We start from the raw sequence: 15,561 nt of genomic DNA, 5'->3' as shown, positions 1-15,561 counted from the left end.
ATGTGGGGGGGGGGGGGGGGGGGGGGGGGGGGGGTTGATGCCCTTTTATGTCGTCTTTATTGGTAGTATCTCCGTAGGTGCTCTATGTTCCACGGGTGTTGCAATTTCCGTCCGTCCATGGTTTCGAGTTGGTAGGTCCCCTTCCTCGGCCAAGACGAGATCTTGTAAGGTCCTTCCCAGTTTGGGCCAAGTTTTCCTTGTGAAGGATCTTTAGCTGCTCCCATTACCTTCCGTAGCACAAGGTCCCCGATCTGAAAGTTTCTGTGTCTGACTTTAGAGTTGTAGTATTTTGCCATAAGGTTTTGGTATCGGGCCAACCTTTGTTCTACTGTAGCCCGGACTTCGTCGACTAGGTCTAGCTGTAGCTGCAAAGCCCCTTCGTTCTTATCGTCGTTGTAGCTCTCCACTCGATAACTTGTAAGCCCTATCTCTGCTGGAATGACAGCCTCGCTCCCGTATGCTAGCCTGAATGGTGTTTCTCTCGTGGGTGTTCTTGCCGTTGTGCGATATGCCCACAAGATACTTGGTAACTCATTGGGCCAGATGCCTTTTGCCCCTTGAGCCGGGTCTTGATGATTTTGAGCAGGGACCGATTCGTGACTTCAACTTGCCCATTGGCCTGCGGATGTGTGGGTGATGAGTAGTGATTTCTGATGCCTAATTCCGAGCAGAAATCTTGGAATGCCTTGTTGTCAAACTATTTTTCGTTATCGGAGATGAGTACCCTTGGTATCCCAAATCTGCAAATGATATTTCTCCATACGAAACTCTTGATGTTTCTCTCCGTGATAGTCGCCAGAGCTTTTGCCTCCACCCACTTAGTGAAGTAGTCGATCCCTACCACCAGAAATTTCAGCTGTCGTGCAGTCGTCAGGAGAGAGCCCATGATGTCTAGCCCCCATTGGGCGAACGGCCAAGAGGCCGTCATAGGTGTCAGCTCTTCGGTTGGTTGCCTAATTAGGTTACCGAACCTTTGACATTTGTCGCAAGTCTTGACGTAGGCTTGTGCGTCCTTCTGCATTGTAGGCCAATAGTATCCTGCCCGGATCAGTTTGCGTACTAAAGACCGCGCACCCGAATGGTTCCGCAGATACCCTCGTGGACCTCTCTTATTACGTAGTCTGCTTCCTCGTGGCCCAAACACCTTAGGTATGGTCGTGGGAATCCCCTCTTGTATAAGACACCATTGATTATTATGAACCGCGAAGCTCGGACTTTCAGTTTTCTTACTGCGTCTTTGTTGTCTGGGAGCGTGCCTTCCTTCAGGTAGGCCGTTAGCGGCGTAGTCCAATTGTATTCTGGGTTTACTTCCTGCACTTCTGCCCTACTGTTAATGATTGAGGAATTCTGGATGAACGACAATACCTGATCGGGGGCCATCATGACCTCTGCAGAGGCAGCTTTTGCGAGCTGGTCAGCACATTCGTTCTCCTCCCTTGGGATTCTGACGAATGTGACCTGGAGGGTGTCAATCCGTCTCCTGACCTCTTCCAAGTATTTCTTCATCTTTTCCCCTCTACACTCATAGGCGCCGCTAATCTGACTGACTATTACCTACAAATCGAAATGTACAACCATGGCCTCGACACCTGTTGCTTTCACCAGGTCTAATCCTGCAACCAATGCCTCATATTCAGCCTCATTATTGGTTGTTGGGAAGTCCAACCAAATCATACACTCGATTTTCTCTCTGTTAGGGGTTTGAATTACTACCCCGTGGCCTCCAGCTTGCTTGTTTGATGATCCATTCGTGTGGATGTTCCATTGTCTGAGGGCTTGTGGCTCCTGCTACTCCGTTTGCGTGTATTCGGCGATGAAGTCCGTCACTGCTTGGTCCTTTATTGCGGTTCGCGGTCGGTAATGTATGTCAAATTCGCTCAGTTCTATCGCCCACAGGGCCATTCGTCCGGCTGCTTCAGGGCTGTTCATTGCTCTTTTTAGGGGTTGATTTGTCAGGACGATGATGTTGTGGGCTTGGAAGTACGATTTCAGTTTTCGGGCTGCGGTTACCAGTGCGAAGGTGAGCTTTTCCATGTAGGGGTACCTTTCTTCAGCCCCCCGGAAACCCCTGCTTATGAAATAGACGGGTCGCTGAGTTCCTTCCTCTTCTCTTACTAGGGCCGCGCTTACTGCCACCTGCGAAGCTGCTAGGTATAAGTAGAGGTCTTCTCCTGGCTTAGACGGGCTGAGCAAGGGTGGCGAGGCGAGGTATTTCTTCAGATCTTCAAATGCCTTCTGGCACTCATCCGTCCACTCGAATGATTTCCTTAGGACGCGGAAGAACGGTAGACACCTGTCCGTTGCTTTTGAGATGAACCTGTTCAAAGCAGCAATTTTACCATTCAAGCTCTGTACGTCCTTTACTGTCCTTGGCGGTTCCAGCTCCATGATGGCCCGTATCTTCTCTGGGTTGACCTCTATTCCTCTTTGGGACACCATAAAACCCAAGAATTTTCCCGCTGTTACTCCGAATAAGCACTTGCCCGGATTCAGTTTCATGTTGTATGACCGTAGGGTATCGAATGTCTCCTGGAGGTCGCTCAGGTGATCTTTTTCGTGTGGGCTCTTGACCAGCATGTCGTCAACGTAGACCTATACATTCCTCCCTATCTGGTGTGCGAACATTTTGTCCATTAACCTTTGGTACGTTGCCCCAGCGTTCTTGAGTCCGAATGGCATCACCTTATAGCAAAAGAGTCCTTGGCTGGTGACGAATGACGTTTTCTCCTGATCAGATTCCTCCATCTTGATCTGATTATAGCCTGAGAAGGCATCCATAAAACTTAGGAGCTAGTGTCTGGCCGTGCAGTCGACCAGCGCATCTATCCGCGGGATGGGGTAGCCGTCCTTTGGGCACGCTTTGTTAAGGTCCGTGAAGTCGACACACATTCGCCACTTCCCACTAGCCTTCTTAACCATGACCACGTTCGCCAACCACTCCGGGTAATATACTTCCCTAATGAAACCCGTCTCGAGTAGTTTTCTGACCTCTTGTGCTATTGCTCTGTCCCGTTCGGGAACGAACACTTACTTTTTCTGCCGGACGGGTGGGGTTGAAGGGTTCACGTTCAGCTTGTGCACTATGACAGAGGGATCGATCCCGGGCATGTCTTCGTGGTTCCATGCGAAAGCGTCTTGGTTCCTCCTGAGGAATGTTGTGAGGGCCTGGTGCACCAGCTGGCAGGCCAATGTTCCTATTCTGGTCGTCCGCTCTGGTTTTGATTCGTCGAGCGTTATCTCCTCCAGCTCTTCGACCAGTTCTGCGACCGTCCGCTGCTCTTCTACGCACATTGTCTGATGATGATCTTCCATTTCTAGCATGGCAATGTAGCATTCTCGGGCGGTTGCCTGATTCCCTCGCAATTCCCCAATCCCATAGTCCGTTGGGAACTTGATCATTAGGTGGTATGTTGATATTGCTGCTTTCCATGAGTTAAGTGTGGGCCATCCGAGAATACCATTGTAAGCGGAGGAGCAGTCCACCACGAGGAACATTACATTCCTAGTGAGTTCTTGCGGGTAATCGCCCACCATTACCGAGAGTGTGATGGAGCCTATTAGGAATACCCTTGTCCCTCCAAAACTGACAAGTGGAGCACTCGCCAGCATCAATCGTGCTCTGTCTATCCCCATTTGCTGGAATGCTGGATAGTATAGAATGTCTGCTGAGCTGCCGTTGTCAATTAGTACTCGGTGGACGTTGTAGTCCCCCACACGTATGCTGACGACCAGCGCGTCGTCATGTGGATGATGGAGTCTCCTTGCGTCTTCTTCGGTGAATCCAATGATAGGGCTCTCCACCCGTGCGGTATTAGGCGTAGAGCTTGTTAGATGGACGTTCAGGACCGATCTGAAGTACGTTTTTTGAGCTTTTTTGGAAGAACCGGTAGCTGCGGTCCCTCCCACTATCATCCTTATGTCTCCGATGGGGGGTCTAGGACGTTCGTTATCCCATCGGGGGGCTGGCTCTTGGCGATTGGGATCTGCTCTCTCTTTGTTGACGAACTTCTGTAACTTCCCTTGTCTAATGAGGGCTTCAATCTGCTGCTTCAGGTCGTAGCAATCGGCTGCGTCATGGCCGTGATCTCGGTGGAAACGACAATATTTGTCTCGCGGCTGTTTACTTGGGTCATTCTTTAGTTTTCCCGGGAATGTCAGTGTTTCCTCGTCTTTGATTTGCATCAAAACTTGGTCAATCGGGGCGTTCAGAAGGGTGAAACTTGTGAACCTTCCGCCCAGGGACTTAGGGCGCCTTTCGTCCCTTCTATCTCCTATCCTAGGTCTTTTCTACCCTTGATCCTGACGCACGTCCACCTGGCGTTCCCTTTTCCTGGGCTTTTCCTCCCGTGCAAGTAATGCGTCTTCCGCGTTCATGTACTTGGTGGCCCTATAGAGTACCTCTGACATGGTTTTGGGGTCGTTTTTGTATAGTGAAAACAAAAACTTGCCCTTCTGCAACCCGTTTGTGAAAGCCGCCACCAGTATTTTGTCGTCGGCTTCATCGATCGAGAGCGCTTCATTATTGAAGCAGGTTATGTAGGATCTTAGTGTCTCGTCCTCTCTATGCTTGATGCTCATTAAGCATGCCGTGGATTTCTTGTACCTGTATCCCCCTATAAAGTGCGAGGTAAACTGAGCGCTTAATTCTTTGAAAGTGCTGATGGAGTTCGGCGTCAGCCGACTGAACCAAATTCTCGCGGGACCCTTTAGTGTGGTTGGGAAGGCCCTACACATGATTTCGTCCGGTACCCCTTGTAGATGCATCAAGATCTTGAATGTCTCCAGGTGGTTTAGGGGATCCTTGACCCCATCATAACTCTCTATTTGTGGCATCCGGAACTTGTGTGGTAGGGGAAAGGAATTGACGGGGCCGGTGAATGGAGAGTCAGTCCGGTTCACTAGGTCGTCCAAGTCACTAGACACTCGTCCCTTTAGGGCATTCATCATGACCTCCATCTGTTCTTTCATCGCCTGTATCTCTGCGAACATAGGCGGAGGAGTCGCATCCATGAGGGATGGGAGGCTCGTGTTTTGTCGTTCTGGCCTGCTTGGGGCGTTGCTCCCTTCAAGCCCTTCTCGGTCTCTTTGCATAGCGCTGGTACCTTCCTGATCCTCCCTCCGGTTGTTGGGTGCTGTGTTTCTTTGACGCAGATGTTCTTCTAGGTCATGATTTTGCTTGGTGAAGCGCTCCACAGCCACAGTGAGGGTCCGAACCTGTCTTTCAAGTGCGGTCGTGGGTAGTTCCTCTCCTTGGATGTCGTTGGTTGTTGCCATCGAGCGAGTGAGCACCATGCAACCCTTCTGTCTCAGGGATGAAGCAACGTCTGACTGCTTTCTTCTCACATTCCCACAGACGGCGCCAACTGATGAAGCTGAGAAATTCACCAGTGAGTCACACAATGCCTTCACGCTCGTATGTTAACCTACACAAGACAAAGGAGAAAACCTATCAAAGGGCACCGGCGTGGTGCCGGCCAAATACCCTCCGAAGGTCAAGTCAGAAAGTATTCTCACAACTCTAGAGTGTTAGAGAGGGTAAATAATGCGTACCTTTATTGATAAGAGTATTGGGGCTTTTATAGTAGTCGAAAGTTTTTCCTCTTAGACTTGGCATCCAAGTCTTTTCCTTGTAGGAGTCCTCCTTTTTAGAGTCCGAAACGTGGTGGACAGATCTTCTCCTTATAGGGAAGATCTTTACCAAATACATAAGATTTCTAGAGTCCAAGTAGCGCAAGGACTCTGTTTAGGGCCTTGCGAGAATGGGCTGAAGTATTCCCACTAAGGGGTCCAACAGGCCCATGGCCGACCAGCCCATCTTTCTTCGCTCCGTCCATATCAAGTCCGTCCACTTAAGGTCCGTCCACTTAAGACCTCGTGTAAATAATGGGTTCGTCTATTCTTATGTCCGTGGGCTATAGTCAGCCCATACAATCATAATAGGCATCCTAGCGCGTATTTTCTCCCTTTCACTGATGAAAAAGTTTCACCACGCAATACAATTTTATTTCCACTCATTGATGCAGAAACACCAGAATTAGCAACTGGTGAACTAACTTTAGATTGTAACATAGATGTATACTTCCCTTGAGTTGAGTTCCATTTTGCATGGTTTAATTTCTTCAAATCCTCAACAAGAGAAAAAATGGAAGCTAGTGGTTTAACCTTTGCATCAGTAGCATTTGAGCTAAATGACGTAGATTTTCTCATCATTCTGGAACATTCTATTCTCTTATCCTCAGCAGCAGTATTGCTAAAAAAAAATTCTTTTGGACAACAATGTCTTTTGAAAGTTGACCTTTCACTTTTGAGTCCATAATGTTGAACGATTTTGACTTAAAAAGAGAACCTGTGAGGTCAAAAATTTTAAATTAAGTGAACTAAATCTCAAACAAACATTATAATGAACAAGTGAACATATGATTAACTTATCCCACTGCAACCAACTTTGTTATTTTCAGGAATATAATTTGAAGATTGGTTATCTAAAGAATTAACTTGATGGTCTGGCTTCATTTTCGACTTACCCGAGTTCTTAAATGAAGAGTCACCACGAAGTAGACCTCGTCTGAAGGTTCTTGATGCCCCAGATAATTTCACATTTGTTTCAAGGGTCCTTTTTGTCGTTGTTGACCTCGTCTGAAGGTTCTTGATGCCCCAGATAATTTCACATTTGTTTCAAGGGTCCTTTTTGTCGCTGTTACAGCTTCTATATTGCTTGCAGGTTTCTTAGCAAAGAAGAGAGAAGAAGAATTTACTTCCTTTGTGTTAACATATATAGTGTTGTGGGCTTTAGGCCCAATTAGGTTACTTATATAGCACACATATTTACTTGTACTGCACACATATGCCTCCTATATAAAGGCATCTATGTACATTCTTTCATGATGAAATACAATACAATTACATTCAGTATTTCTAACATGGTATCAGAGCCGCTCTGACCTTTCTTTTAGCAGTCTTGTCTCTCTTGGTGTTACTCCACCCTTATCACTTCCGCCGTCACAACAGCCACTGCAGCCACTCACCGTTGAACCTACGACGTCTCTCAGCCGTTGTCCTCAGGTTCCAGAACTGCAGCCACCGTCGTTGAGGAGTCCCGCACCGCACTGACCACTGCAATCACCGTCTCCGCCGTGCATCTTCCTCCGATAACGTTTTTGCACATACCACCGTGATCGTCTCGCCTCGATCTACGCATTCGTGGAAGTCTCGCAAGCATCGGAGCCTGCACGCGCTCTCACACGCCGCCTGAAGAAGCCGCACCTCAGTCACGAGCCTCACGCGCCCTCACAGCCTCCGTCACATGCCTCACGCGCCGCCATGCGCCGGAATTGTTCTCTAGGCGCCTCCACGCGCCTACACGCGCCAGATCTCACCTGCTGACGTCAGCCCTAGGTGACGTCATCTGCTGACATCATCTTCATCTTCTCTTCTGCTGACGTCATCGCCCAGTCAGCCTGCTGACGTCATCCGTTGACTTTGACGGGGGTTGACCGTTGACTTTTTGCTACGGTTGACTTTTTTGGAGTTCAGGTGCTTCTTACCTAGTTTTTCGCATAGATTTCATTTTTGCAGTCCATTTTTACATATTTTGCTTCTAAATGAAGAATAAGGACAAGTTTGCTTCCTTTTGCAACAATCGTCGCCAACAATTCAACAAACGGTTTTGTAATTTTTGCAAACTTTTTGGCCATAATATTGAGACTTGCTATCAGCGCAACAAATCAGCTGTTTCTACTTCTGCTGCTACAGTTGTTAACGCTGAGAGTGTCCAACCCATGGCTCCTGTCTCTACACAGTCTCAGTCTTCTGGATGCACTTTCTCCATTTCCAAAGATGACCTTGTAAATATCATCGCCAATGTCATTCGTATGGTTGGTAATGCATCTTATTCCTCTTCTCTCTCAGCTTTATCTGGTATGTCTCCTACCTCTTGGCTTATGGATTCTACTTCTTGCAATCACATAACACCTCACTCATCCTTATTTTCTGACCTTAAACCTGCACCACACCCTTTTAATATTCGTACAGCAAATGATTCCACAATGTCTGGTCATAATATAGGTTCCGTTTCAACCTCCAACCTCTCGGTTCCTGGAGTCTTTAATGTTCCTGACCTTTCTTATAATTTATTTTCTGTGGGACAATTAGCTGAGTTGGGTTATCGCATTACCTTTGATTATTCTGGATGCATTATGCAGGATCCTAGGACGGGACAGGAGCTTGAGACCAATCCCAGAGTTAGGCAGATGTTTCCCGTGGACAACCTTCGTCTTCCACTTGTCGCTCATATTTCTATTGCTGCAGCTGCTGCAGTTTCTTCCACTCCTTCCCTTGCACTTTGGCATGCTCGACTTGGTCACGCATCTTCCTCTTAGGTACAACAATTGGCTTCTAGAGGTTTGTTAGGTTCAGTGTCCACAGAAAATTTTGATTGTGTTTCATGTCAGTTAGGAAAACAACCAGTTTTGCCTTTCAATACTAGTGAATCCATATTCACTGATATCTTTGACCTTATTCATTCTGATGTTTGGGGGCCTTCCTCTGTCTCTAGTATTGGTGGGTCTAGATATTTTGTTGTCTTTGTTGATGATTACTCTCGCTATAGTTGGATTTTTAATATGAAATATCGTTCTGAATTATTGGAAGTATATTCTAATTTTGCAAAAATGGTTGAAACTCAGTTTTCCAGACGTATCAAAATTTTTTGATCTGATAATGCTCTTGAATACACTAAATATGCTTTCCAATCTGTTTTGCATTCCTATGGCACTGTTCATCAACTAACTTGTCCAGGTACCTCTCAGCAAAATGGTAGAGCCGAACGAAAACTTCGTCCTATTCTTGACACTGTTCGTGCTCTCCTTTTCTCTACTAAAGTTCCTGCTCCTTTTTTGGGTGAAGCTGCTCTTCATGCTGTTCATACTATTAATCGCATTCCGAGTCCTGTTATCCAAAATCAAACTCCATATAAGCGCCTTTTTGGGTCACCTCCAGACTATCATCACCTTCGCTCTTTCGGTTCTGCTTGTTTCGTTCTTCTTCAGCCACATGAGCATAACAAACTTGAGCCTCGGTTAAGGCTTTGTTGTTTTCTTGGCTATGGCGAAACTCAAAAGGGGTATAGGTGTTATGATCCTGTCTCTCATCGTCTTCGTGTCTCCCGTAATGTTGTCTTTTAGGAACATCGCCTCTTTGTCGAACTTTCTCATTTCAGTGCTTCCTTGTCTTCCTCCTCTGTCTTAGATCTTTTTCCAGATGAGACACATATTCCTTCTGTAGCTGCTCCTGATCCTCCTGTAGTTGCTTCTGATTCTGTTGCTGTAGACTTCTCTGTCCAACCACCAGATATCACTGATCCCTTTCCTAGTTCACCCTTTAATGAACAGGTGGAAGATGAACAGGTTGAAGACAAGCTACCCAACCCCAATCCTAAGCTTGGGTCTCCTGCTCCTGCTCCGCCTGAAGATCTTGCATAAGACATTCCACCTCGTCACTCAACTCGGGTAAGATCTATTCCTGCACATTTACTTGACTATCATTGTTACATTGCTCTTGCTACACTACACGAGCCTCACACCTATCGTGAGGCTTCCACTGACCCTTTATGGCAGATTGCAATGAAAGAGGAACTTGATGCATTATCTAAAAACCATACTTGGGATTTGGTGACCTTTCCTCCTAGGAAATCTGTGGTTAGTTGTAAGTGGATCTACAAGATTAAGACTCGCTCTGATGGGTCCATTGAGCGCTACAAAGCTCGTCTTGTTGCAAAAGGTTTTACACAAGAGTATGGGATTGATTATGAAGAGACCTTTGCTCCGGTTGCTCGTATCTCATCTGTCCGTGCCCTCTTAGCTGTTGCTGCTGCCAGTAAATGGGACCTTTTTCAGATGGATGTCAAAAATGCATTTCTTAATGGGGATTTAAGTGAAGAAGTGTTTATGCAACCTCCTCCTAGTCTCTCTGTTGACTCAAACAAGGTTTGCCACCTTCGACGTGCACTTTATGGCCTTAAACAAGCTCCACGAGCTTGGTTTGCCAAATTCAGCTCTACCATCTCTCACTTGGGTTACATGGCCAGTCATTATGATTCTGCCTTATTTCTTCGTCGCACTGACAAATGCACTATTTTACTTCTCTTATATGTGGATGATATGATCATAACTAATAATGACCTCAGTGGCATTCAAGAACTCAAGACTTTTCTCAGTCAGCAGTTTGAGATGAAAGATCTTGGATATCTCAGCTACTTCTTGGGTCTTGAAATCACTCATTCTACAGATGGACTTTATATTACTCAAGCCAAGTATGCCTCTAAACTCTTATCTCGTGTTGGACTCACTGATAGCAAGACTGTGGATACTCCAGTTGAACTTAATGCGCATCTGACTCCCTCAGGGGGGAAACCATTGTCTAATCCCTCTCTTTACAGACGCTTGGTTGGCAGCTTGGTTTATCTCACTGTTACTCGTCCAAACATTTCCTATGCTATTCACCAAATGAGCCAGTATCTGTCTGCTCCACGATCGACTCACTATGCTGCTGTTCTGTGCATTCTTCGATACTTAAAGGGCACTCTCTTCCATGGTATTTTCTACTCTGCTCAGTCTCCTCTTACTCTTCGTGCATTTTCTGATGTTGATTGGGCAGGAGACCCCACTGATCGCAGGTCCACCACTGGTTATTGCTTTCTTCTTGGATCTTCTCTGATTTCTTGGCAAAGCAAGAAACAAACTCATGTGGCCCACTCCAGTACTGAAGCAGAATATCGTGCCCTTGCTAATACCACATCTGAGCTCCTTTGGCTACGATGGCTTCTCAAAGACTCAGGTGTGTCCACATCCTCTGCTACTCCTCTTTATTGTGACAACCAGAGTGCTATTCATATTGCTCACAATGATGTCTTCCATGAACGGACTAAACACATTGAGATCAATTGTCATTTTATCCGTTTTCATCTTGTCCATGGTGCTCTCAAGCTGATCTCAATCTCCTCTAAAGATCAACTTGCAGATATCTTCACCAAGTCACATCCTAAGGGACGCCTTCGTACTTTGGTTGACAACCTCAAGTTGGTCTCACATCCACCTTGAGTTTGAGGGGGGCTATTAACATATATAGTGTTGTGGGCTTTAGGCCCAGTTAGGTTACTTGTATAGCACACATATTTACTTGTACTGCACACATATGCCTCCTATATAAAGGCATCTATGTACATTTTTTCATGATGAAATACAATACAATTACATTCAGTATTTCTAACACTTTGTTTGGTTTTCCTTGACACTTGATTTTTCTACATTCAATTTTAAACCATCCTTACATCTTAAAGTGCTAGAATTTCCAGAGCTTTCCATACTTTTATGCATGAATGATGCTTTTGATGTTCTAGCTGCTTTTTGATCTTTATGTTGATCTCCTTTTTCAATTTTCTCCTCAAGCATGCACTCTTCGCACAACCCAGTGCCTTCAGGAACTTTATCCAGCACAACACACATGCAATAGCTGTTTGATAGAAACCGGAAAAACACAAAAGGTCAATTTTGTCACCTTCCCAAGGCAAACAATGATGGAACACTCATGCAGGAAGTTTTCTTTTAAAATTTATTAAAAATATGTGTGTGTGTGAGAGAGAGAGAGAGAGAGCCAAAGATTCAGAAGATTTTAGTCATTTACATGTGCTCTGCCCCGTCACTACATTTGCTACAAATAGCAAGCAACTCCTCACGTCCTGCATCTCCACAGATATCACAAACTCTCATCTGTTCAATTGCAAGAGGAAATTAGTCTGTCAATGTTTTTCTTATAGACAATATATAAAAGAACTACAGAGATCCTACATCCACGAAGAAGAAAAATGACGATGGACAAATAAGCAGACAGACATATAGATTTACATGCAAAGGCGCACGTATGACTTTAGTCAAAACTATAGCTTGGCTTCATCCAGAAGCAAGTAAAAATATAATATTTTAAAATTTTAATTTTATTCATGCAAATATGTGTAAAAGTTTGAATATATATAATGGTGCAGTACCAGAAGTCATAATTTTGTTAATGATGGTTTTATCAAATTCTGTAAGTAACAAAGAATATCCAACTTTCACTATCAAATTTGGTGTCATTCCAACATGTTGGATATGTCCAATAAGTTCACATGTATCAATTTAAGTCTACTATATATACACTAATTTTATTAGTGTCAGATCTTGGTGTGATAGCAAGTGCTCTCCTCCAACGTGATGTGTTGCAGGCAAGTTCAGGAATCAACCTTTCCAAAATTTGTAGGTAAAGTTGCTTACCAATGGCCAGCATAGCAGTTGATAGCAGTGGTGGAAACAATGATGACTGTATAACCTATTTAAAATTAGTTAAAGTATTTCAAAATAGGAGGAAGAATAAAAGGCATGTTCATCAGTGGTTGGAAGGGTTATAATTGCGAAGAATGGACTGGAGGTTGTCGCTCTAGATGGAATTTAATGAGAAAAATGCTCATGGAAGATGGCCTGTTCTAGATCTATGGCCTCGGTGAAAGCATTGAAAGAGCTAAATAACCTAAATTTGATCAATGGACAAGTCTTTCGAATTTGTGAAGTGGTATGAAAATGATCTTAAATACATTGCTAACTTAAGCTATTCATTCCAAACAGCATGTAGAAATTCGATTATTGAAACATAATACTAGACTGTAAAACCTCCATCAAACAGTAAACAACAATCAATGAATTTTTAGGTGAGGTAAAATTTGGGTACAATATCTTAGATTTATTACTTTAGGTTCCCCAATTATATTCCAACATATAATTGCATTATAATTATTAATTTTTTTTTTTTGAGAGTTGCATTGAATTTGATTGTCCTTGTAAATAATAATGTTGTTTGTGTTTTATTGGTCAATGCAATAAGGTTTTTGAATATAACTAGGGAACATAATGTAGTGCACCTAAGTCAATGTACCATTGAGCCTAAGATACTAAGATATTGTACAGAATTTTTGTCCTATTGGTGATTAAATTTCTATTGATCATTTTGTGCTGTGTTTAGAATTACAAGACTTTTCTTGGGTATCAATTTTATTTATAGGATTTTGTCAACGGATGCCCTAAGGACATTTGTTAGTGAACCATTTTAGGAAAGTTTGATGGGAAACTTTAAAAAAAAAAAAGAGCAACTTATTTTTTGACAGCTTTTTTCTATTTCCCGTAAAAGTGGTATCAAAATTTTTCTAAAATGGTTCATTAACAAATGCCCTAAAGGCACTTGTTAACCGGACCCCTATTTATAAAGTGCTAGTAATATTAATTGTATTTATTTTAATTCCAAGCAAAATTTGTTTTTCTGTTAAATTTAGTTTTTTTTTTTAATTTATTTAAATTTTCAATCTTTTTTCTTTCTTAGACTTCCACTGTATTCTTGGTTGTGCATGGTTACGGATTGGGGGATTACATTTTCATCTCTTGCTTAGCTCTGATGATCTAGATCCGGCCATGAAGTACTATTGGAAGTATTCACAGTTGGCTGAGAAGATAGCATCCCTTAAGCTTGAAATCCAGGTATCTTTCTTGTATTATTTAACCAGCCTAAGTGTTTTGTAATGGTCTTTCTTGCCTCAGGGCTCTTTTGTTGTTTTACAATGTTTAATTTTTTATGGGCTTTATTGTGAAATTTATGCACCTCCAATGCAATGTCGAAGATAGAATCGCTGTCCACATCTAAAGCTCTTCAAGCACCTCTCCTCAAATTTATTTCTTCATAACTATTACTTCTAACTGCGTATTTGCATGTGTTGTTCTTATCTATGGTTCTTTTGGTATTAAGTATCTTAATTTGAACCACAAGTTGAGTGCATAAGTTCTGAAGTCAATCTGACATGTTTAGTTTTAATTAATTTCATTTCTCTTTGTAAGATCATAAACCCAAAACTTGTAATATACGTGAATGAATGTGCATGCTCATGTGCAGGGAGAAGTTTGTCGTTGAGCTTTTCTTTGAAGCCAAATGATGGGATAAATTTAAAGCTTTTAATATATGGGTTGTTGTAGGTGCGACAAGAGAGTGGCTACTTAGCAGGACACTTTTCTACAAGAGAAGACGATAATAGAAGAACACTGGCTTTAGAAAATCTTGAAGTGGAGCTTAGAAGGGTGCAAAGAAAGGTTTAATCATTTTCACTTCTATTCTTGTATTACTATTTTCATTGGCAGATGAAATAAACTTATTCATAGTATACAATAATATTGATACTTTGTTAGTGTTTGAGGAAATCAAATGTTTGTGGCGATTGTGAGTATGAGTGATACCTTTTTGATAAGTAATAAAGTCTTACTAATATCAAAAACTCAAATCACCCAAGTATACAGGGAGTATACAAGGGGAGATCATTCACTCAATCATGCAGATTATATAGATTTATCAAATCACTAACCAAATATGGAGGATGACAACGTAAAACAGACATCCAATCAAATAAAGTTCTAAAGAAAAATACTAGTTTACCAAGGCTGGACATGCTTCTTGTCAGTTCTTGTCTTTTATCTGAGGACAAAAGTTTCTTCATGCTCTCAGATTGTGTTCCGCTCTGATCCCGGGAAATTTATGAAGTTAAAACATGATTGCAAAGAATTTTCCGAAAAATGTGATGGGCTTCTTAAATGTATTACACCTTTGGAGGTTATGGTGAGTAATATTGAAGCCATGGGATTACCACAGATTGTTGATCAAGTGTGCAACTGGCAGGTACAAATAATTATGCATGATTAGATAGTTGGGAATGTATTTTGTATGATAACAATTCATTTCTTTTCCATTCCACATTGCTGTTGCATTTTAAATTATTATTCCTATTTCACATGTTTCTATCTTGGTTTATCAGGACATAGCAACCTGATTTGTTGGCCGATTATCAGAGGAATATGCTGAATATGTTGATGTAGTTCAACCAGTTCAACTTGCAGTTTATGAAATGAAAATTGGGCTCATCACTGGTTTTGGCAAGTGTCATCCAGAAAGATTTGCTGAGTATGGTTGAGCTGGACGATATGAATCTCATTATGGTATTTTTTTCTGTTTTATTTTAGATTTATTTTTTCTTTTGGATGTTTTAAACATATCATTGGCTGACTTGGAGGGTATTGCAGGGAACTATCTATTCATTCATGAGATTTCCCCGTGGATTTCCATCCAAGTTGATTTCTGTTAACTTGGGCAGCACATAGCTTCAGCTTCTGATGTCGCGGAAGCCTGAAGAGAAGCACACACGATGCTCTCTTTGATGGACAGAAACTAAACTGTTAGTTTCTGGTAGTAAACCTCGAATCCACGAGGGGTTTCCTGAATCCACAAGGAGATAAAAAACTGGAATCCACTAGAAGATAAAATTGAGAAAATGTCTGTGTTTATTGATAATAGTCTATTTTGCCTCTGATGGCTACAAAATATATAAATACTGAGCAAAAACGTTTAAAACCCTAATTCGCACTAATTAAGCGATTAGGTGACAAAATTACCGAATTTTACCAAAAATGGCAAAATTGAGTTAAACGCAGAATCATAAACTAC

At 42.9% G+C, this 15,561-nt stretch overlaps 1 protein-coding gene and 1 long non-coding RNA gene across 2 annotated transcripts; one reads left to right on the top strand and one right to left on the bottom strand.

Moving 5' to 3' along the window:
- Positions 1-3,027: 3,027 nt before the first annotated feature.
- On the bottom strand, positions 3,028-4,182 carry LOC136067733 (uncharacterized). The gene has a single exon (XM_065773962.1). It carries the CDS (start codon positions 4,180-4,182, stop codon positions 3,028-3,030), a length of 1,155 nt encoding a protein of 384 aa, XP_065630034.1.
- A 9,274-nt stretch (positions 4,183-13,456) lies between these two features.
- On the top strand, positions 13,457-14,647 carry LOC136067741 (uncharacterized). The gene is made up of 3 exons (XR_010629147.1): positions 13,457-13,556; positions 14,046-14,159; positions 14,569-14,647. It is a non-coding gene; the product is annotated as an uncharacterized LOC136067741 (long non-coding RNA).
- Positions 14,648-15,561: the final 914 nt, after the last annotated feature.

Source organism: Quercus suber, unplaced genomic scaffold (assembly GCF_002906115.3).
Source record: "Quercus suber isolate HL8 unplaced genomic scaffold, Cork oak 2.0 scaffold_83, whole genome shotgun sequence".
NCBI classification, from domain to species: Eukaryota; Viridiplantae; Streptophyta; class Magnoliopsida; order Fagales; family Fagaceae; genus Quercus; species Quercus suber.
Note: the sequence above shows the minus strand (reverse complement) of the source record. Positions and strands in the feature narration are given on the sequence as shown.